Genomic DNA, 22,647 nt, shown 5'->3' with positions numbered 1-22,647 from the left:
CCCTCCCTCTCCCTGGGGGCCCCACCTCCTCCTGTGTGTGGGGGAGACAGCGAACAAGGGAACTGATAATATCATTTCAGATACTGATAAGTGTCTCAAGGAAAATAAAACAGGACAGGGTGATAAGATGTCTAGGGGAGCTACTTTGCTTTTTTTTTTAATTGTATTTTTTTTTTTTTTTGAATGGGGGGAAGTTCACTTGGTTCAAAATTCAAAGGGTACAAAATGGTTTACAAAAATGAAAGGTCCTGGGATCAAGCCCCCAAGCGTTCAGCCGGGCTCCCTGCTCAGCAGGGAGCCTGCTTCTCCCTCTCCCTCTTCTCTCCCCCTGCTTGTGCTCTCTCTCTGTCTGTGTCAAATAAATAAATAAAATCTTTAAAAAAAAATGAAAAGTCTTGATCACTGAACCAGACAAAGCATTGCTGACCCATGAGACTAACACGTGAAAATATATTTTAAAATATTTCAATAAAACTGCCTGGCTGGCTCCGGGCTGCCCCAAAAAAAAAAAAAAGAAAGAAAAAAGAGAAGTCTTTCTCCCCCCTACTCCTTAGCCACTCAGTTTTCCACCTGGGGTTTTAAATAGGGGGATCAGGGAAGAACTCTGAGAAGGGGTCAGCCATGCAAATATGCCAGGGAAGAGTGTCCCCAGGCACAAGGAATAGCCAGTGCAAAAACCTAGAGGCTGGATGGAACGTGGCATTTTCAAGATGAGGCTTGGGATGTCTTGAGATGTCTATGACCATCAAATATTTGCCCATTCTCTATCCTATCAGTAACCAGTGTAATGAGTTTGGAGTGGATCTTTCCAGACCTTTTACTCTGCGTGTACACACATGTATGTGGTACCTTTGGTGTTTCCTTGCTTTTTTTCATACTGTGCATTACTTGGCAATTGTTTTTTTTTCCCCTCAGTGATATGTTTGAGACTACTTTCATGCCATTTACACACCTCATTTTTTTTCCGCTGCTGCCCAGCACTGCAGACAAGGGGATCTACAATGGTTTCACTATCCATCCTCCTCTTGATGGACATTTTTTTTAAAAGATTTTATTTTTTTATTTGAAAGAGACAGAGAGAGCATGAGCAGCAGGGAGGGGCAGAAGGAGAGGGAGAAGCAGACCCTGCCGAGCAGAGAGCCCCACGTGGGACTCGATCCCAGGACCCCAAGATCATGACCTGAGCCAAAGGCAGACACTTAACGGACTGAGCCACCCAGGCGCCCCTTGATGGTCATTTAAACTATTCCCAATTTCTTGCTCTCACATCGCTGCTGCCACAAAGATCCTCGATCAGGTTTCCTGTGTACATATGGAGGGCACTAGAACTGAGAAGCAGTCTCTCTAGTGTAACGGGTCCTGCCACCTGTTTTGTACAGCACCTGAGCTAAGAATGGTTTTTACATTTTTAAAAGGATGGGAGGAAAAAGGGGAATATGTGAAAGAGACCCTATGTCTGATATGTCCCAAATATTTATTATTTGGACCTTTATAGAAAACTTTGCTGGGACGCCTGGGTGGCTCAGTCAGTTTGGCATCTGTCTTCGGCTCAGGTCATGATCTCAGGGTCCTGGGATCGAGCCCCGCATCGGGCTCCTTGCTCCGCGGGGAGCCTGCTTCTCCCTCTGCCTGCCCCTCCCCCTGCTCGTGCACGCGCGCGCGCGCTCTCTCTCTCTCTCTGATAAATAAATAAATAAAATCTTAAAAGAGAAAAGAAAGGAAACTTTGCTGAACGAAGTGCAGGCGGCACGCAGAAGTACTAGCCCTCCCATTTCACAGATGGGAAAGCTGAGCCACAGAGAGGCGAAAAAAGTTGCCTGAGGTCACAAAGAACTGGGGTTCTCATTCTGTCGGATAAACGTGTGTTGAGCTGGTGTTCTGGGCCTGGCTGGATTGAGTGAGGCACAGAAACTGATCAAGTCTACCCCTGTCTCCGAAGAACTTACAGCTGAGGAAGACAGAGTGGGAAATAATTACAACCTAGGTGGCTTAGCGTTCAAGAACTCCCAGAGCAGGGTAGATAGGGGAGATTACTCAGTTCTTTCGAGAAGAATTAATGTCAGAGCATGGCCTCAAAGGATGAAGTGAGGTCAGAACAGCATCCAGGCAGAGGGCCAGGCTTGAATAAAGCATGGGAAAGGTGATTCCTTTACCTGGTCAGCTGGGCCCGGCGAATTGTTGGTTTCACACTCCTACCTCGCACCCAGGCACCACTGTGATTCTGAGGGCTCAGGCAAGAGGGCTGCGGCCCAGATTTACTCCTTACCTCCAGGCCTCAGTTTACCCATTTGTTAACGTTGCCCTGATGACTTCCCAGGCACCCTGCGCACGCCTAGGGCACCTGACCCGGGCCAGGTGGCGCTCTACGGGAGGGGAGGGGCCGCTAGTGGCGTCATATGGGGCGGGGCTTGCGGGACTCGCTGCGGAAGCCTGGGAGGCTGTTGGGGCTGAGCCCCAAGCCGCCGCGTGGGGGAGGGGGTTGCCAGGAGCCAGCACTAGGGTGGGTGCCCCTGCCTCCGCGCCCTCCTATTGCTGGATGATCCCGCCATCCTCTGCGGGTGAAACTGAGTCACGGCGGGGCGTGCGTGGGGAGAGGTCCGGGGGCTTTATACACACGGGAACCTGGAGTCCCATCCCCACCCAGGTCCAGCGCCGCACCCCCACCCCCACCCCTCGGCTGTGAGTCAGCGGCCGGCCGCGCCCCCTCGGCCCACTTCCTCCTCACCTTCCTGGGGCGGGCGGGGGGGGGGGGGGGGGGGGGGGGGGGGGCGGTGAGAGGGATGGGACCCTCCCCTCCCATCCCCCTCCTGTGCTGGGAAAGGGGGCTTACCCCTTAGTAGCCCTTCATAAATTGGCAGAGAAGAGAGACATTGCGGGTCTGAAGGTAGCATTTAAGGGAGAAAATCTGAGAGAATCTATGTTTAAGCAGAGGATCCTCTTCGCCCCCCCGCAAACTGAGCAGAATGTGAAGAAATGGAGAAGTCGTTGGGGAAGGTGAGAAGAAATTGTGTCCTCATTAAGGTCCTCCTAAGAAATTTCCATCGTGGGAGAGAACGAGGGATCAGGAAGGATCCCTTACCTCCACCAAACTTGCCCCCTAATTTGGGGGTGACCCTCGGCGTGCATCTCTATGCAATAACGTTGGGGAAGAGGTAAATAGCGGAAGTCTAGGGTTCCGCGTTGCCCTTTTAAGCGCCCTTCACCCCCCACCCCACTGTCTTGAGGTTTCCGCGGCCCCTTTAAGGCGCAGGGCATTGTGGGTGCGGGGAGTGGAATTTTGGAACGAAATGTAGCGAAGAGAAGTACAGTAGTAAGAGTAACATTATACCCGCCGCCGGCCGAGGGGGCGCGCCGGGGACGGGACGCCGCACCCCCTTCTGCCGCAGGGACCCCCGATCAAACCTCCGGAGGGAGGAGGCGCCTGAGGACCCGCCCCGGCCCCGTCCACGTTCCCCCCCAGGAAGCCGGACTCTATGGGGCGGGACCCTGGGGGAGACTGAGCAGAATCTGGAGCCAGCCCCGAACCCCTGAACCTTGAGCCAGGGGCGCCCCGGGAGCACCCACCCGTGGGTGCGCCGCCCTCCCGCTGAACAGCCATGAGGTGAGCCTCGAACTGCTTCCAAACCCTTTCGCGCTCCGCGCGGGCTCCCCGCCCCGCCTTTGTCCCCCTCCCCCAGCTTGCTCCGGGCTGGAATTTGGGGACAGGGCACTGGGGGCCTCGGATTTGAGGCCGAGCCCCCTTGGACGAGTTCCAAATACTGACCACTTCGCCATGACTCCTAAGTCTTGGGGTGGTGCCTGTGAGGTTCTCCTGGGAGCCCTTAGATTTGGGGGCGCTCCGAGGACTCCCGAATTTATTAAAGACTTTTCAGAGAACCTCCAAGTTGGCAGATACTCCCTGCATGGAGGCCAGGATTTAGGCAGGGCTCAGACTCCCCCCAAATCTCAACTTGGGCTCTGGGAGGGATGGGGGGACCGGTTTGGGGGTCCCTGGGACCGGGAAGAGAGATTTGAGACGTAGACCTTGGCTTGCGGGGTCTCCCTTTACGTGGCGCTGGAAAGCGCCTTCCCAAGTGGGACCTCGCTTCTTAACTTCGGGGGTACTTAACCCCCTAAATTTGGGGGGCTCTCGTCCTCCTCTGGAGGTTGGTGCGGACGGACCCACGGACCCAGACGCAGCCTCGAGGGTCTGGTTGGGACTCCCCTCCCCCGCCGCTCCCCACCCACATTCTGCGTGAAACCAGCGGTGCCTAGGACGGAGCTCCAGCGCTCAGAGTGGAGGGCGGCTCCCCGGCCCCAGGCCAGAAGGGCGGCCCCTCGCCCCCACCTGCGCGGTCCTGGGGAGGGAGGGGGCGCGGCAGCTGGGGGAAGAGGGGCCTTTGTCTTCCTGACTCACCTGTCGAGACAGCTGGTGTGGGGGGACGGGCAAGGAGCGCTGTGGGCCGGCTGCGTTCCCCACCACGCGCCTCCCCCTGCTCTCACCACCGCCCCCCTTCCTGGCCATCCCGAGCTGTGGGGTTGGGGGGGGGCGCTGTGAAGCTTCAAGGTCATAGCCCTCTCCCCTTGGGACCCAGGCTTCCAAGACTGTCCCAGCTATCTTCCCAAGAATTTAATCTTGGGGGTGGGGGGACCCAAAGGACCCAGGGATTTTGTCTTACCCAGTCCTCCCTCAGAACTCCGGGGCTCACCTGAGGGCGGGGCCAGTGTGGGCTGGGGGGGCCAGAGGAGACCCTCCCCCACTCTCCCCTCCCCCTGGCCCCCCATAATCTCTCCCTTGGGGCCTGAGCCTGACAATACTATCTCCCTTCCTCCACTCTCTCAGGGACTTCCTGCCCCCAAAGCCCCCAGCTCGAGGGGGAGGCCCCCCGAGGAGGACTGGGGATTAACCCCCTCGTGCCCACATCCTCCCACTTCCCCCTACGGTCTCATGCCTCTGCCCTCTGACATCAAGAGTGGCATTGCTTTTTAGGACCATTAGACAGTCCCCTCCGCATGTGTCCCTTCTGATGTAAAAGTGTTGGAAAATTTGGAGCCAGGGGGCACCCACAGACACCCTCAGGGTCTCCTGCCTACCCCCATTATAGCAACATCTCTTCAAGGCCTGCCCTGGAGAGGGGGCATTTTTCGGGAGCCGGGCTCACTTCCCTCACCCTCTTCCCAGGGGACTCTCCTCTCCCACTGCTCCCCAGCCCCGCCCCTCGCCCCCCCCCCCGCGTTTCCGGTCCCAGGCACCGTGGAAGGCGGATGGCGGATGTCCGAGTTACTGCTGCCTCACTCACTGTGAGACCGTAAAAGGGCAGGAGCAGTGTCTGGGCCGGCCTCCCGCCTCCCCTCCCCCAGTCCCGGAGGCCTTGGCCCTCCCACAGGGCCCCCCTACTGTTGGATGCGGCCAAACCTCCCACCTCCTGGGGTGGGGGGTGGGCAGGAGTTGAGTTGCGGTGTGTCCCACCAGAGGGTTACTCCCACCTCCCCGAGGGGTCTTCCCTGCTGATGGCCACACCTAACTTGCTGGGCTGTGCCCCCTCTTCCAGGACAGCTAGGATTCAAAAAGATCCATGCCCCTGTATGAGGGCAGCTGGGGAAACTGAGTCTCAAAGAGAGAAAGGTCTGACCCGAGATCCCTGAGCAGTTCACAGGCAGTGTTGAGGGGAGGGGAGGAGACTGGGATCCTCTGATTTCTGTCTGGTTTGGCCGGGGACAGCCTTGGGGGCAGTTGGAAGGATGTTAAAATGGAAAATTACAAGATATAGTTCTTTTTCTCCCAGTTTGACAAATATTTGTTGAGTGTCTGCTGTGTGCGAGACTCAGCTGGAATTCTGGGAAGGCTGAGAAAGGGGGCAGAGGTCTGAGAATCTCAGGGCAGAAGGGACTCGAGAAGTATTTGGGTCCATTTCTTTTCCTCTTCCAGTAATGGTAATTATTGTTACCTTAAACACATTTTTTTTTAAGTAATAGTAAGAGACCATTTGATCAAACATCTACTCTGTGCCAGGCACTGTGTTATTATGACTGACCCCCTCCATGGGACAACTGAGGCACAGAGAAATTAAGTAAATCACCTATTAAAGTCAGTTTGGAAGTAGGCAACTCTGGATTTGAATTTAGGGTGGTCTCCAGACTATTATGCTATGACAGAAAAAGGAAAATAAAACCTGTAATGGTCTTAAAAAAAAACCCACAGGTAACGTGTTTTCGCTATATGAACACTTAAGATAACGCAGATAAGCAAAAAGAACCCTTTACCTTTCCGTTCATTTATGGGAAACTGAGGGGAGGAGGGATGAAAATGAACCCACACAAACCCAAAGACCCTAGATCTGTTCCTTACCCAGGCTTGCTGCAAACACTTGCAGTTTGGAAGGGCTGTAGTCGTGTGCCCATGGGGTGCTGGGGAGTGGATTACAAGTTTTATGGTTTAAAGAGGCTGCGGGGTAAATCCTGAGGTGGGGAATGAAGGGGTGAGCGAAGAGCAAGCCTCTAATCTGGAAGGCTTGAGTAAACCAGAGTGACTATGCTTGATTGCCTCCAGTGATGAGAAACCCTCTTCCTCCTGTTTTGACGCTCAGCTGCCTGAGCAGAGTGTGCCAAGTTCCAGGTCCTGAGCTTAGGGCTTTTCTTATCTCTGTGAATCCTTACAGCAAACCCAGTGAGTTCTGGTTTCCAGGGCTAGAAACTGCAGCTCAGAGATTTGAAGCCACATAGCAAGGGAGTGACTTGCACCCTTTGTCACCCGCCACATGTTGGAGAGTCTTCCAGAACGGAGGGACTTCTGGGGGCAGGTGTGGGGTCCTGGGCTGGCTGGGAATGTCAAATAGAGGGCAGAACTTGGGAATCAGGCGCATCCCCGTTTCGGACCCACTCCCTGCCTCCCGGGCTGTGGGATTTTTCCATTCAAGCTTTTGTCTGGTTTAGAGTTTTGCATTTTGAACTTAAGTACTGAATTAGTGTTTTCTAGATAATACGGGCGTGCCCCCCCCCCCCCCCCCGTCCCCCGTGGTTGAAAAAGAAAAGAAATAAGCAATTCAAAAGGGTAAACAGCACAAAACATCCATTTCCTCCCTCCTTCCTCAGGCCCCGCGGCAGCCCTCCCGGCTATCCTCCTGAGAAGCTGCCTCTGCTTATATCACCTCACCCCCCAGTGTGCGGATGTATTTGCATCCCCTCACTTTTTTTTTTTTTTAAACCTCTGATACACACCAGTTTATACCTCGCCTCTTAAGATATTCAGCTTAGCTCTTTCCTCCTCTTTAAATGAGGTTAAGAGGGGCGCCTGGGTGGCTCAGTCGTTAAGCGTCTGCCTTCGGCTCGGGTCATGATCCCAGGGTCCTGGGATCGAGCCCCGCATTAGGCTCCCTGCTCCGCGGGAAGCCTGCTTCTCCCTCTCCCACTCCCCCTGCTTGTGTTCCCTCTCTCGCTGTGTCTCTCTGTCAGATAAATAAATAAAATCTTTAAAATAAATAAATAAATAAATGAGGTTAAGAACTTGGGTAGACCAGGGTTCGAATATGAGCCCCTCCGCGCTCTTGCTAAATGACCTGGGACAAGTGTCTTCACCTCTCTGTGCCCACCGTTGCTCATCTGTTAAAAGGGTAAGCACCAGAGCCCATGCCGTGAGGTCATGTGCAAATGGGGGCCCAGTACCTAAAACAGTGTCTGGGGCACAAGCTAACCCATAAACGTCAGCGCCTCTGTTGAGAGAGGTTTTCCTTTTAACGATGAACAACTAAGTGGCTAATTTGGCAACTGTTGATTACCTACTGTGTGCCCGGCACCATTCTGGGTTGTGAACACAGCAGGGAACAGAAAGAAAAAGAATCTCTGCCCTGACAGTTTGGTAGGGGAGACAGGGATCCGTCAGGTAGGATCCCTGCGGTGAAATATGGAACTCGAGACCAGAAGGAGTTTTTCTAGATAGGGTAGTCAGGGAGTGCTTCTCAGAAGAGGCGACACGTAAGCAGAGACCCGAAGGAGGTGAGAATACAGGTTGAGGAAGAACAAACGCACAGGCCCGAGGGGGTAATCTGTCTGGCATGCTGAAGGAGCAGCATGGAGGGCAGTGGGGCTGGAATGGCAAGCTCGAGGGAGGGAAGGGATGAGATCAGAGGTCACACAGCTCACGCAGACCACAGAGAGAACTTGGTTTTTTTTCTGTGGGGAGCCACGGGAGCTTTCCGAGAAGAGGAGGGACACGATCTGACTTGTGTTCTAACAGGATCCTTGTGCTGTAATGGGGACACTGTGGCCTGGAGAGGGGCAGGACCAGCCTAGGGTCACTCAGCAGACGCCCAGTTCTCCCGCCAGGCCAGACACTCAGCAGGGCAGGGCTGCTTGGGAGAGCAAAGTGCAGCCAGGGTTGGGGTAGCAACTGTAGCCCGCCCCGGGCGCCTGGCCAGAGTCTGCCCTGGGTGTGGGTGGCAGGTGTGGGCGAGGTCTTCACCCTGCCCTGCCAGAAGCAGCGGGAGCCAGAAACAGTCCCCGAGGCTGCACTTGTCTGGAAACAGCACCTGATATTTGGGTAGGGCCCACGCAGTCTCCGGTGGTTAAGACCGGGACCTGAGAGCCAGGTGGCCTGGGTTCAAATCCTCGCTCTGCTGCTTACCAGCTGTGTGATCCTGGGCAAGTCACTCAACCTCTCTGGGCCTCACTTGCAAAACGAAGATGAAAGAGTGCCCCGCTTGGAGGGCTGCAGTGAGAATAAAATGAGTGCTTTTGGAAAGGGCTTAGGGGTGTCTTAACTAGCTGAAGGGCCCGGTAAGAGGGAGGTGCCGCAATTGTATAAACTTTTGGGGAGGAACGGGGGGCTCAGCTTCCTGGCCTAGGAACTGGGAACTGGGAACTGGGGAGCTGGGTCTGCCGAGGGGCTTTCCCTGCCCTGCGCTTTACAACATTAGCATCTTGCCCCAGCCCCCAGTCCTGGCCGAGACGGAGCTACTGCTGGGTATAATTTATCTCCCCGGAAACCCCTGACCACCAACTTCCTCTTTTCAGGAAAAAGTCTGCTGGGGGGTGGGGTGGGGACTAGTGCTTCCCCCTGGTCTATGTGTGACCTTGGGCAAGTCACTTCCCATCTGGAAGCCTGAGTTTCCTCACTGGGGGGAGGGGGCTGGAACCAACCCAGAAGGACTGGTGGGGGCTCCGGAGGGATGCGGCTGTCTGGCTCCCCAGCGGTGTCTTCTGTTCAGGGTGCCGTGAAAGGGATGCTGATAGTTATAAGCACTCAGTATGTGCCAGGCACCGTGCCAAGAGCTTTCTGTGCCCAGACTCCATTTACTCCTCCCACTGCCCTGGGAGTCTGCTGGAAGGTCCCCACTTTGCAGGCAAGGAAGAGTTACCTGGCTGGGAAGGTGGCTTCCCTGAGTCACATGGAGTAGGTGTCTCAGCGAGGATTTGAACCTAGGTCTGGATGTTCGATCCTGAACTCTGAACCAGTTTCCTGACCCCTCCCTGCCAAGGCTGAGTCAGATGTTGCTTTCTCCAGGAAGGCCTCCCTGACCCCCAGGCCAGGGCAGGTGCTCCTTCTGGGCACCCCCGCCCTGGCCTTGGGTTGGCACTGTCTGGGGACGGGGCCATCTCCTGCCCTGGAGGGCGGGGCCGGGACTGTCTGGATCACTGCCCAAGACCTCGGCTTGTCGAGCAGGGAGTGTCTGCCGATGGCCGCTGGTGCCCGGGGAGCCGGATGGATGGGGCGTAGGAGCCTGGGATCCGGCATCCAGGCCCAGCGTACTGCAGACCTCACCCTTCCCCTCCCTGAGCCTCGGCTTCCTCTTCTGAGCTGAGCAGGGAGGGGGGGCTGGGGGACTGGTCAAGCACCTTGGCAGAGACAGGGAAACTGAGTCTGACAGCACCAGGCAGGGGCTAGTCCCCAGTGCTGCCCAGAGCTCCTGCTGGGTCCCCACCGTCCTGGCTCTCTCACCTGTGGTCCCCTGCCTCTGTCTGTCTCCCGACTCTGTGTTCCTCCATCTGCCTGTCTGTCTGTCTGTCTTACTCCCTTCCCTGCTTGTCTGTCTGCCTCTCTAGCCCCTGCCTTTCCGCTTGTTCCCTCCCCCATGCCTGGTCTGTCTGCCTCTGTCTCTCCCCTCCCGGGGTGTCTCCCTCCCCCTCACATGCCGGGAAGCTCTGAATGTCCCTGGGAGAGCCAGATGCAGGTGACCGGCCCCTTGGAGGGTGGGGGGCCGTGCTCCCCTCCACTAACCCGCCCTTCGCCCTCCCCCCTCCCCGCAGTGAGACGGTTATCTGCTCCAGCTGGGCCACTGTGATGCTTTATGATGACAGCAACAAGCGATGGCAGCCGGCAGGCACGGGGCCCCAGGCTTTCAGCCGCGTCCAGATCTACCACAACCCAACAGCCAATACCTTCCGGGTTGTCGGCTGGAAGATGCAGCCAGAACAGCAGGTGAGGCCTCCGCCTGCCCCTCCGTCTCCCTCTGCAGGCTGCGGCCTGCACCCTGCACCCCCCCATCCTCACCCACCTTTCCCCTCCCACCCAGGTGGTCATCAACTGTGCCATCGTCCGGGGTATCAAGTATAACCAGGCCACCCCCAGCTTCCACCAGTGGCGCGACGCCCGCCAGGTCTGGGGCCTCAACTTCGGGAGCAAGGAGGACGCAGCGCAGTTCGCGGCGGCCATGGCCAGCGCCCTAGAGGCATTGGAAGGTGAGAGAGTGGCGGGGGGGGCCGCTGCGTTGCCACCCCCAAATTAGCCTTCATTCTCATTAATTGCTATTGCCCTGCCACCGCGGAGAATTATGGGGAGGACTTTGCAGAGGCTCCTGTGTGCCCCACGCGCTCCCGCGTATAAAACGCACGATGCCTAAGGGGATGCTTTTACACATGCACACTCCCAGGTGACCGCCTCCCCGATCCAGATCCAGATCCAGATCCTTCCAGCCCCCAGAAGGCTCCCTGTGCCCTTTCACTAGGTAGCCGTTGTAGTGACAGGTCATCAGTTCGTTTTCTGGCCTCATTATTAAGAGAAAGATCTCCCGTTGGGATTTCTTAAACGTGAGCACGCACACGCATCCCCGGGGCCGGTGGGTGAGTGCAGATTCTGGTTCAGATGGGCCGGGGCGCGGCCTGAGCCTCCGCATTTGTAACCAGCGCCCTGGGGATGAGGCTGCCAGTCCACAGACACAGTACTCTGAGGGGCGAGACTTTAGGAGACCACGGTGCATCCAGGGTCAGGGGGGACTGCTGTCGGACTTCGCATCCCCCCAGTGGCAGAGGCATTTCCTTCCTGGGGCAACCTCAGTGCCAGTGGGGAAGGGCTTGCTTGGCTGGGGGGCCAGAAAAGCACGGTGGGTAGTTTAGGTTGTGGGAGCCAGAGGCCTGGAGGTGGGTGAGAAAGAGGCTTCCAACCTTTCCAGCGAGTTCTTGGGCTGAGGTCTGAGTGGCGGTGACCGTGGTTAAGAGCCCGGATGCTAGAAATCAGCCTGAATCGTTCTTGTTCACGCAAATTCTGGTATGCAAGAATGGGGCAGGTGACTGCCCGCTGTGGGCCTTCGATGGGAATCCTCACAGCACCCGCCTCATACCTGCTCAGTCAAGGGAGGCTGGTGCCGACCCGCAACGCACACTCCAGCCCGAGGGTCAGGGTCCTGGAGGAAGAAGGAAGCGAGCGCCTCTGGGAGAGATTCCTGGGAGAGCTGAGGGAGAGTGTCAGCGGGTGGGGCAGAGTTCTGGGGTTGACTCACCACACTTTTCTACTCTCGCCTTCAGGAGGGGGGCCTCCGCCACCCCCACCACCTGCGGCACCTTCCACCTGGTCTGTCCAGAACGGTCCCACCCCAGAGGAGATGGAGCAGCAAAGGAGGTGGGGCCAGCCCCTGGGTGGAGAACCTTACCAGCACCAGAGTTCTAGGATATTCCAGAACCCCTGCCTCCCAGAGTCCAGAACGCTCCAACGTTCGGTCTCCAGAATGTTCTTACTACTCCCAGGGGGCTAGAAATGAAGGGCTTTCAGAAAACCCCACTTCCTGGAGTCCGAGAAACGCCCAACAACCCAGAGTTGCAGAACATTCTGACCCCTCAAATCCTGGTCCCCCACATTCCCAGAGTCCAAAAGTTGGTTGTTTAAGAGATCTTGGGCATTTTGTAATTCACATGTCCTTGACAGTCTGATGACTCCAATGCTAAGGTCTCGGTCCCACCCTGTCCCTACCCTTCCCCCATCTCTTTCCTGGGCCCCTGGGGGAGGAAGGCAAGGGCAGGGATTGGCAGTCAGCCTCCCTGGAGATCTGGGAGAGGAGCTGGGAGGTTGCTGGTCATCCTTGGGCCCCAGAGTGACGGCAGCTCCATCACCCCTTCTCAGGCAACAGCCAGGCCCACCGGAGCACATGGAGCGCCGAGTCTCCAATGCAGGTGATTGCTTGGTGGCCTTGGGGGGGTGGGGGGGAGCTCCCCGAGGAGGGGGTGGGCCAGCTGGACAGCAAGGAGTGAGGCTCCTCTCTTAGCACCCTCCTTTTCTGTGTTTCTTCCAGGAGGCCCACCTGCTGCCCCAGCTGGGGGACCACCCCCACCTCCAGGACCTCCTCCTCCTCCTGGTCCCCCCCCACCCCCTGGTGCCCCCTCAGGGGTCTCGGCTGCAGGGCACGGAGCAGGGGGAGGCCCACCCCCTGCGCCCCCTCTCCCCACAGCACAAGGCCCCAGTGGTGGGGGAACAGGGGCCCCCGGGCTTGCGGCGGCCATTGCTGGAGCGAAACTCAGGAAAGTCAGCAAGGTGAGGGGGCCATGCGGGGCAGGATGTGGGGTGATGGCCCTGATGGAATAATGGGATAAGGCCAGAGTTTCTGGGGATGGGGGTGTCACAGGAGGGCTGGGGGGGCCAAGAGGCCCGCCCATAAAGCCCCCTCCTCTTTGTAATTTCTCCAGCAGGAGGAGGCCTCAGGGGGGCCCTCAGCCCCCAAAGCAGAGAGCAGTCGGAGCACGGGTGGGGGGCTGATGGAAGAGATGAACGCCATGCTGGCCCGGAGGTGAGCCTGAGCCTGGAGCCTAGAGCCGTCAGTGCCTTGGAAAGCTCTGGGAAGAAACCCCTCAGACCAGCAGTTACCACCTGGAGATTGCAGTTCAGTAGGGCGAGGTTGGGGGAGGGCTCAGATTCCCGCCTGGTTTGTTTCTTTGGGTGAAAGTTCCCTCTTTGACAGGCAGGTTTGGGATAGAATGCTGGAGATTCCATTCTCCTGAGATGGCTGAGGTTTGGAACCACCTAGGTAGCCTCTAGAATGTTCTGAAACCCAGAATTCTAGGACCTCAGGGGGTCTCCCCTGAGGAGATCCTGCCTCAGAATCTTGGAAACTCAGATTCCTAGAATCCCAGCCGTCTAAGACAGAGACTTCCTCCCACTCTTAGGATTTTGTGATTACCAAATGTGAGAATCGTAAACCCCCACTCCAGTTGGAGAACAGCACTTTCCTTAACTTCTAAAAACTCCAGTTTCCTTAGCCTTGGAGAATTCCAGAACACTACACCTTAGACTCCACCTTTCTAGAACTCTGGTAAGAATTACTAGTGGCTGAGGGAGGGCTGAAGTCATCTGTTTTTGCCTGTCCCTCCTGCAGAAGGAAAGCCACACAAGTTGGGGAGAAACCCCCCAAGGATGAATCTGCCAATGTGAGTTAGGGGCTCTTCCTGCCATACGCACCTTAGGCTGTACCATTCGGGCAGGGCTACTGGGGAGGGCCGGGTGTGTGATAGGAATGGGCGGGGCTTGAAGCCGGAGGAGGAGAATGAGCCGTGGGTCTCATGACAGTTTTATTTCCCACCAGCAGGAGGAGCCAGAGGCCAGAGTCCCAGCCCAGAGTGGTGAGTGAGCCAGTTTAGCTGCTGGAACTCTTAAGTCAGGGTGCCCTGTTCTCACGTGGAACGCCCCCTCATGGGGGGAGTCTGTGCAAACAATGCTGGGGATTGTAGTCTCCTAAGAAGGTTCTTTGAACAGGGGCTGATGGGGCTGGGGGGAAAGATGGAGGCGGGGCATTCCTTGTCCCTGATCTCTTCCTGATTTGTCGCCTTTCCCCCAGAACCTGTGCGGAGACCTTGGGAGAAGAACAGCACAACCTTGCCAAGGTGGGCCATCCATGCTGCTCCTCCCCCCCCCCCCCCGAAAAAGATGAGATTTGCCAAATTTGTAGGAAGGAACACAATGCGACCCCCGGAATGGGAAGCAGGGGAGGCAGACCCTCTCTCTAACCTCGTTTCTGTTCCAAACCACACTGACTCTCCTAGGATGAAGTCCTCTTCTTCTGGGACCACTTCCGAGGCCCACCCCTCTACGCCTAGCTCCAGTGATGAGTCCGACCTGGAGAGAGTGAAACAGGTAGCTTGGGGAGGGGCCCGGAGGGGGAAGTTTGGGGGCTAGAAAGGGGCCACAGGAAGAAAGGAGATCTGCGTCCAAACTCATAACACCGACCTGCCCTGTGATTCTATGAAAAGGCCTCAGAAACCTCAGTTTTCCAGCTTGAGAAAGGGAGAGATTGAATCAGATCAGGGATGACACACATACCACAGCCTCCTTTTTCCAGTGCCGGGGACAGACCTTACTAATCTATCACTGCACTCATTCCTGATGAGTACCCAGAGTCCTTTCCAGCACACTAGGCCCAGGTAGCCAGCACCAACTGGAATTGGCAGGAGAGTGGAATGTATTTGCCAGCGCTGGTACTGGATGCTCTCCAGTCCTTTTCATCTGGCTCCAAGGATCCAGAATTTTCCCCTAGAATCCTCCAGTCACTCTGTGGCCTTATCATTGATGTCACTGTGTGTGTGTGTGTGTGTGTGTGTGTTGGGGGATGGGGGGAGTCTTGAACCTTCTTCCTCTGGCCCTTCGGTCATTAAGAAAGGGCGGCTTCATTTCTGCAAGTCCAGGCACCCTTCCTCATTGGTTGCACCCATTATTTCCAGGAGCTTCTGGAAGAGGTGAGGAAGGAACTACAGAAAGTAAAAGAGGAAATCATTGAAGGTGAGGTTTTTATTTTAAACATTTACTTTGGAGGCATCGTGTCTCCCGGAAAGGGTCCTGTATGGGAAGGGAAGGCAGAAGAGGCTCTTCTGCCCCTGACCTCTGCCGGTTTTCTTCCAGCGTTTGTCCAGGAGCTGAGGAAGCGGGGTTCCCCCTGACCACAGGGCCCTGGAAGATCTCATATCTCCTTTCTGCACACCCCGCCTGTCACCCCGCTTTCCCTGCCTCAACTTGACTTGGAATTGGCTGAAGACTACACAGGAATGCATCTTCCCCACTCCCCGTCCTACTTGGAAAATTCCAAAGGGGTGTGGCTTCCTTGGCTCCACGCCCACACCCATACTGGCTGCTGATTGGCTGGGGAGGCCCCCACCCTTTGCTCCCTTTGGTCCTTCCCCTCCGCCATCCCCTTGGGGCTGGTTCCTCTGCTGGGGATGTACCAATTAACCCCACAGTAAGGGGGAAGGAAGGAGGGAATTTCACATTCCCTTGTTCTAGATTCACTTTAACGCTTAATGCCTTCGAATTTTTTTTTTAAGAAAAAAAAAATATATATATATTTAGGTTGTGGGGAAAGGGAAATTTTGTTTCTCTTTGGTTTTGATAAAATAGGGGTGTGGGGAGTTTTTAAATGCTGTACCCCAGGCTTGTCCCATTTGGGGCAGCTATTTAAGGGGGGGGATGACCCACCAGGCTGGGGGCACCTCCCTCACCCCCACCCCAGGGAGCTCCCTTCCCTTTGGCTCCTTCCCCTTTTCTATGAGGAATTAAGATGCTATAACTTTTTGGAACCTCAGTTTTTTGGTTTTTTATTTGGGTAGGTTTTGGGGTCCAGGCCATTTTTACCCCCTGGGGAAAGTAAGATGAGGGAGAAAGGAAAAGGGGAGGAAACCTCTCCTCTCCCACCTTCACCTTTAGCTTCTTGAAAATGGGCCCCGATGGAATAAATCTGCCAGTTTTTTATAAATGTGAAGATTTCTGGATTGATTTCAAAGGGCTGCTCTGATAAGGATGGGGGTGGGGTGTGCCCCTCCCATAGTAATCCACCTTACCCTCCTCCTCTTCCTTCCCACCCTGCACCTGTTCCAGTTCCCACGCTCTGGCAACCAATCTACCACCCTGAGAAACCTAAGGACAGTCCCTCACTGTGTGGCATCGGGCAAGTCCCTTTGCTACCCCGGGGGCCTCAGTTTCCCCATCTGGGAAACACCTTATAGGATGGACTCTGCCTGGTTCCTATGGGAATCCTCCCAGCTTCTCTGCTAAAACCAATGAGCCTTATACCCATTTTGCAGATGTACGCCATGGTTCTCAGACACATTCTTAAAGATGACTTCTTTACCCCAGAGCTCGTTTAATTATAAAATACTTACAGTCTTAAAAAAATAGAATTCAGAAATCACAGAGCTCATACACATCCCCTTCAGTGGTTCAGTGGGTGGGCAGGGGGTAGGTGGGGTAGATAATCCTGCCTGGTCGGAATATTCCATTTGGATGGGGGTGGGGAACTTCAGGGCTGAGGGGCAGGTGGTCCCACTGAAGGAAGCCTTTGTAGGAAGGAGGGTGAGGGTGGGCTGGGTGACCAGTCCAAGGGCAAGAAGGAAGAAGGAATCCCTGAGTACTCAAGAGCGGGTTTGGATGAGGGATGTGACAAGTGCCCTCATGTAGTAGGGGAACAGGTGGGAGTTCCTATGAGGGGCTAGTAGAGGACAGTGGACAAGGACAACAGTAGGTCCAGAACTTCAGACAGGTAAACAAAGCTGAGACCAAAACACAGAATGGTTCATCCCTAGGCAGGACCGATTTTTCTACCCAGAGGACCAAGTCCTGCTGGAACAGACCATAGAAGGCGAGGAGACCCTGCCCAACCTTTCCATGGGTTATGGCACACACTAAAGTGGGGTTATCTGTTGGGATGATCCACGGGAGGGGATGACCAACTGAGGTACCAATGGATGGTGGACTGAAGGCAGGAGCCATGGGGGATCTCGCTGGAGCTAAGACACTCCAAGATCCATCCCTCTCTGCCCCCTCCAAAGTGAGGTAGATGGAAAATGATGGGGCCCACAGTCTCCCGGGAGTTTACATTTTCGTTACAATGTTCTTTACCCATGAAGAAAGGGGAAAGGGTGTTCTGGTGTAATGGATAATGGATGGGGCGGGAGAGCCACTCAGATAAGTGGAAGTGTGAGTGACAGAATGAGTTAGCTAGGTCCGTGTGCCCTGCTGGCCCACCTAGTAGTGGGTGGGTGGGTGGGATCCAATGGAAGACAATGTCTTCCCATTACAAACTGCTAAATCAGTGGACTAGGGGTGGGGGTGAGGTGGAGGGGGGTGGGCAATGGGACTCCTGTTGGAACATTCCACTAATGGGTGGAGGAGCCCCTGCGGAAGGTACCATTGGGCAGGTTAGTAGGGACATGACCCAAAGCCCGGTTGCCTCAGCCCCAGTCCCGCCTCCCTTCTGCCCCTAAAAGGGCAGGGTGGTATTAGCTGGGCCGGTTCAGGAAGGGACAGTGTGGACAGAAGGTCATGTCGGAGCCGTCACAGCCCAGACCACAGCCACATCGAAGACCAAGGTCCCCCGGCCCCCTATTCCTTGGGCGTTGCTTGGGGTGCGGACGGCGGGTCCCGGGCGCAGAGCTGGGCGCGCACCTCCCGCATCTGCGCCTGCAGCTCCTCCAGGGCGCTGGCCGTCGGCGCCGCCTGCACCCGATCCTGCAGGGCCTCCAGCGCCAGCGCCAGGCGGCCCACCTCGTCCCGCATCGCGCTCCAGGCGGCGCGCCGCTCTCTCTCCTTGCGCCGCCGCTGCGCCTGGTGGCGCCAGTACTCCAGCACCAGGCAGCCGCCGGCCACGACGAAGACGGTGGCCTCGCCCAGCAGCTCGGCGCCCAGCTCGGCGGCCGCGTCCTCGTTCAGCGGCTTGACGGCGTGCGCACTGAAGCCCATGATGCGCATCTTGGCCCGCATCTCCGCCCAGTGGTACACTGCGGGGGGAAGAGGCGGAAGGGATCTTTTGCGCGGGAACCGCTGCAATCCCCGCCCCTCGACGCCTCGGTGTCCCGGCCGGAGCAATGGGGACACGGACAAGCCAGAATCGCCGGCGTTAGGGAGTGGGCGCCTTAAAGAGGACCGGCGCAGGGGCCGAGCGGGTTATCTGGCCTGGGGTGGCCTGGAGGGCATCTTTTGAAAGCGTCCAGAAGATTCTGGCGAGCAGCCAGGGATGAAAAATGCTGCTCTGGAGGGGAGGTCCTGAGTGGGGGCCGCACCTCGGAGGGGGGGGGGTGTCACAAAAAAGCAGGTGTAAAGCTTGCTCCTTCAAGCTCCTTCCCCAGTGCGCTCGAGGGCCAGCCAGGATGCTCCCCGCCTCCCCTGAAGGTGGCGCTGACGCTTCCCATCTCCCGAGGCGTGTTCGCTATGGGGTTTGGGGCTTCGGAAGGAGCTCGGGGCTTGAGCCAGGCTGTGCTACCAACTTCTTTATCTAATCACTTATTCAGGTGAATAAGGACTAGGAGCGTGTCATCGTCCATAAACACAACACAATCAGAGCTTGGGTGTTGAAACACCCCGAGTCACTCCGGGAATAATTAATACCCATCCACAGATACAGAGATACTGACCGGGAAAATACGGGTCCTCGAGCTCATTAAGAAATGAATTTCTGAAAACATCTTATACTTCACCCCTGCCACAGCTGACCTGATTACCTTTCCTTCCTTTTTGGTAGAAGAGTAACTCATGCACATGGGGGGAATGATTTAGACTACATAGAAGGGGATAGACTGAAAAACGGAAGTCTGCCTTCCCACCTCCAGCTTCAGTCCTGCTCCCACTCCAACCACTTTTGGTCTTTCCTGCATTGATTTCTTCTAGTTTAACCCCACGATGCCAAATAACAAGCCTGTACCTCCATTTCTTGATTCACTAAGTTGAATTTTAAAAAAAATATTCTGTTTTGAATGTTCTACTGCCATCCGCCCTTATGTGATTTTATCACATATTCTATATCCTGTCCTTCCCCACTCTCAATTTTTACAGGTGATTTGAATTTAATTTTTTACTGTTTATCGGTAATCTTTGTCATTGTAGATAATATGCCTATTGCCTGAACTTCCTGACAAGTGTACCCATAAGCATATTAGTTGCCCTACCCTGTCCTCCACTCCCCCACCTCCTATGGTCAGTCCCCCATACTATTACTGTTACATTGCCACAGTGTCTTAGTTTTCTTTTTCTTTCTTTCTTTCTTTCTTTCTTTCTCTTTCTTTCTTTCTTTCTTTCAGATTTTATTTGAGAGAGAGAGAGAGCACAGAGGGAGAGAGAGAAGCAGACTGCCCACGGAGCAAGGAGCCCAACGCGGGGCTCGATCCCAGGACCCCAAGATCACAACCTGAGCCAAAAGCAACCGCTTAACCGACTGAGCCACCCAGGCGCCCAGCCATGGTGTCTTTCTAAGGTTAAAATAAGTCTTCAGTGCTTTGTCCATAGACTGAGTCTGAAAATGAAAATATAGAGCGTGTATATAATTAAGGTTATGTAAATACTAATCGCTGTGAACCCATAACGAAGATGTAATTTTGTTTCTGCATTCTGAAGCAGTAACAATTGGTGGCTCTAACCATTGCTACATGTCATGTCACATTTTAGTCTTTTCATACTTATTTTTATTTGTTTATTTATGTATATTCCATGTCCAATATGGGGCTTGAACTAACGACCCTGAGATTAAGAGTTGCATGCTCTTCCCACTGAGGCAGCCAGGCGCCCAGTCTTCTCATATTTAGAGTTTTATTTTACTGTATGCACTTTTTAGTTTTCCCTAGAGTGGTGTTTCTCACCACAAATGCCGGTTATGATCCACCAATCCTTAGCTCACCATGTGACCAAGACCATCCAGCTCTTTGCTCCTATTCTCTCTCTTTTTTTTTTCCTATTCTCTTTATTAGTCAGCTGTGGACCCGTAAGCTATTTTCTGGGCCGCTGAGGGGCTGTCCTCTCATCCTGTCTTCACATTGTTCTCCTTCACACTGTTCCTCCTCTTTGAGGAACCGACTCTGTGAATTCCATTCTAGGTTGGCTGAAGTATCTCCCTAAGTACCTTTTTCAGAAAGGGTCTTGGTACCTAAGTATTTTGAATCTTTGCATATTTGAAATATCTTTTTCCACTTTCACACTGGACTAGATGATAGTTTCTGGGCCAGAATTACTGGTTCAAAATCATACTCCTTGGGCACCTGGGTGGCTCAGTGCGTTATGCATGTGCCTTTGGCTCAGGTCATGATCCCGGGGTCCTGGGATCGAGCCCTGCCTCGGGCTCCCTGCTCATCGGAGAGCCTGTTTCTCCCTCTCCCTCTGCTGCTCCCCCTGCTTGTGCTCTCTCTCTCTCTGTGTCAAATAAATAAAATCTTAAAAAACAAAAACAAAAACAAAAAACCCACACACAAAAACCCAAAAAACAAAATTACATTCCTCAGCAATTTGCAGACCTTCATTACCTGTAATGGGCAGAGGGGCTTTGTTGACATCCCTGTGGCACTGAATGGGCCTATGAGTGAGTTTCCCTTATTTTATACCCCTCTATCTGAACCTTGTTTCTCTCTTTAGTCCTGGGAATTTTCCTTGTCTGTGCATCTAAGTATTAACCCTACCCAAACAGAGATCTGGTCTTTGCCCTTGGAATGTCCTGCCAGATAAGAGCATCTTTGTTTACCTGGAGCCTTGGGCCAGGCCAGATAATCTGTACTAGCAATGTAATTTATGGTGGGGGCTTTGGGCCATGTGGTATCAGTTCAGCCTTTAGAAAGGCTAGAAACTAAGGTCAGCCACACAGGTGGTAAATCTGGTCTCTATGTCCCATCCCCACTAAAACCCCTGGATGCCACAGCTCAGGTGAACTTCCCTGGTTGGCAATACTCCATACGTTTGTCATTCATCGTTGCTGGGAGAAGTTAGTTCTGTCCATGACTCCACAGGAAGAGGACAGCTGGAAGCTCACACTTGGAATTCTCTTGGGCTGTGTTCTCCGTGCCTCTTCCCTTGGCTGATTGTAATCTGTATCCTTTTGCTGTAATTAACTGTAACTAGGAGTATAACAGTTTTCAGTGAGTTCTGTGAGTCCTTCTAGCAAGTTATCGAAACTGGGGGTTGTTGTGGGCCCCCCTCGAACTTGCAGTTGGTGTCAGAAGTAAGGGTGGTCTTGATGAGCCCCTCATTTTGTACATCTTATGCATTTCCTGCTCTCCATTTCCCCTTTATATCTTCCGGAACAGTCTGAGGCGCCGCCTGCACTGACCCTCCACGCCTCTAGATGTCCCTCTTGTTTTCTTTGCCCTTCTTCCTTCCACATCCTGTTAGATTTCATTAACTTTTCCTTTCAGAACATCTGTCGGTTTCAGGGGGGTTGGCAACCATATTTGTGATTTTCATAGTCTCTCTTTATTAAAACATTGTATTATAGAAGATCCAAACATGCAGACAAGTTTAGAGTCACCACTCAGGTGTATCACATCTACATCTTAATAGGTGAGCGAAGTGAGAACTCTGAGAATGTGCACCCATTGTGTTAACTGGAAAGCTACAGCTGAGGTTATGGTGCAGGGAACAGGGGGGCAGGCCATGCCAGCCAATGCCAGAATCCAGGCGGGATTGACACTGGGTGCTGACCCAAAGGGAGTGTCTCTCCTGGAGCCTTCTTTTTTTTTTTTTTAAAGATTTTATTTATTTGACAGAGAGGGACACAGCGAGAGAGGGAACACAAGCAGGGGGAGTGGGAGAGGGAGAAGCAGGCTTCCCGCCGAGCAGGGAGCCCGATGCGGGGCTCGATCCCAGGACCCCGGGATCATGACCTGAGCCGAAGGCAGACGCTTAACGACTGAGCCACCCAGGCACCCCGCTCTCCTGGAGCCTTCTACGTCCTCCTTTCCCTCCCTGCAGCCCCTGCCCTGATCCAGGCCTCTTCCTCTCCCACCCTTTCCCCCTCCAACACAGCCCCCACAAGGTAGCCAGAAGAGTCTTTCTAAAGCACAGATCTGACCATGACCTTCCCCTGCTCAGAACGTGCTGTGGCTCAGTGTCCTCAGGAAAAAAGCCAAAGTCCCTAGCATGATTTTTAAGGTCTCTGAACATCTCTCCAGGGTGATCTTTGGAATGAACTCACCTGTGCCCAAGCCCTACCAACCTCTACTGTTTCCATACAGACTGTTTCCTTGTCTGAAATTAATTTTTACATGAGCAGCAGATATTTTGTGATAGAAGTGTGTGTTGGTTCTTTCACCCTGAACTGTTGGGGCAGGTAACTACTCAGCAGCAGGACGCTAATCTAGGACGCTTGCAGATGTCAGTTCACTGGGAAGTCCCCATTCCAGAGCAGGCCAGGATGAGTTTCTGTCGAGTACAAAGCATCAGTGAGTTACGTGAATTCATTTTAGTCTCTGGTGGGCATGGTCAAAGTGAAAACTTTGGGGTTGGTTTCACAACAAGCTTCAACAAATGCCACCATCAAACTGCAGGGTGTTTCCTCAGACTGTGGCCTGGGAACAAATCAGGCTCCATCCCTGTGAATTTCAGAATCAATTTATTAATTCAAACATATGCATACAGACATACACACAGCTTTTAGTTTCTTTAAACTGTATGTATCTAGTCATCTGCAAATAAAAACTATTTTTTCCTTCCCGATTCTTTTTTTTTTTTTTTAA

At 54.3% G+C, this 22,647-nt stretch overlaps 2 protein-coding genes across 5 annotated transcripts; one reads left to right on the top strand and one right to left on the bottom strand.

The window, feature by feature from the left end:
* The first annotated feature begins 2,855 nt into the window (after nt 1-2,855).
* Nucleotides 2,856-15,918, top strand: VASP (vasodilator stimulated phosphoprotein). Of its 4 annotated transcripts, none has more exons than XM_032388080.1 (13): nt 2,856-2,994; nt 10,222-10,393; nt 10,488-10,653; nt 11,716-11,809; nt 12,308-12,357; nt 12,477-12,715; nt 12,868-12,968; nt 13,554-13,605; nt 13,764-13,797; nt 14,013-14,058; nt 14,218-14,308; nt 14,893-14,950; nt 15,071-15,900. In XM_032388080.1, the coding sequence occupies exons 1-13, from the start codon at nt 2,918-2,920 to the stop codon at nt 15,106-15,108; spliced, it is 1,218 nt and encodes a 405-aa protein (XP_032243971.1). In that variant the 5' UTR covers nt 2,856-2,917; the 3' UTR covers nt 15,109-15,900. The 4 variants fall into 4 exon arrangements, with proteins under 4 accessions (XP_032243971.1, XP_032243970.1, XP_032243974.1 ...); XM_032388079.1 differs by having other exon boundaries at nt 13,761-13,797; XM_032388083.1 differs by lacking the exon at nt 2,856-2,994 and adding an exon at nt 3,232-3,601 and having other exon boundaries at nt 15,071-15,918.
* A 1,624-nt stretch (nt 15,919-17,542) lies between these two features.
* On the bottom strand, nt 17,543-20,883 carry LOC116622484 (optic atrophy 3 protein homolog). Its single transcript, XM_032388954.1, has 2 exons — nt 20,871-20,883; nt 17,543-17,937 (listed from the first exon to the last, which is right to left on the bottom strand). Exons 1-2 carry the CDS (start codon nt 20,881-20,883, stop codon nt 17,543-17,545), a joined length of 408 nt encoding a protein of 135 aa, XP_032244845.1.
* Nucleotides 20,884-22,647: the final 1,764 nt, after the last annotated feature.

The sequence above is a fragment of the Phoca vitulina genome, unplaced genomic scaffold (assembly GCF_004348235.1).
Source record: "Phoca vitulina isolate PV1807 unplaced genomic scaffold, GSC_HSeal_1.0 scaffold52, whole genome shotgun sequence".
Classification (NCBI taxonomy): domain Eukaryota; kingdom Metazoa; phylum Chordata; class Mammalia; order Carnivora; family Phocidae; genus Phoca; species Phoca vitulina.
Note: the sequence above shows the minus strand (reverse complement) of the source record. Positions and strands in the feature narration are given on the sequence as shown.

Coding starts and splice junctions, on each gene's coding strand:
- VASP (XM_032388079.1), top strand. CDS start 2,918: ATGTTTAAGCAGAGGATCCTCTTCGCCCCCCCGCAAACTGAGCAGAAT. Junction 12,716..12,867: donor AACTCAGGAAAGTCAGCAAG/GTGAGGGGGCCA, acceptor TAATTTCTCCAG/CAGGAGGAGGCCTCAGGGGG. Junction 14,309..14,892: donor ACCTGGAGAGAGTGAAACAG/GTAGCTTGGGGA, acceptor CATTATTTCCAG/GAGCTTCTGGAAGAGGTGAG.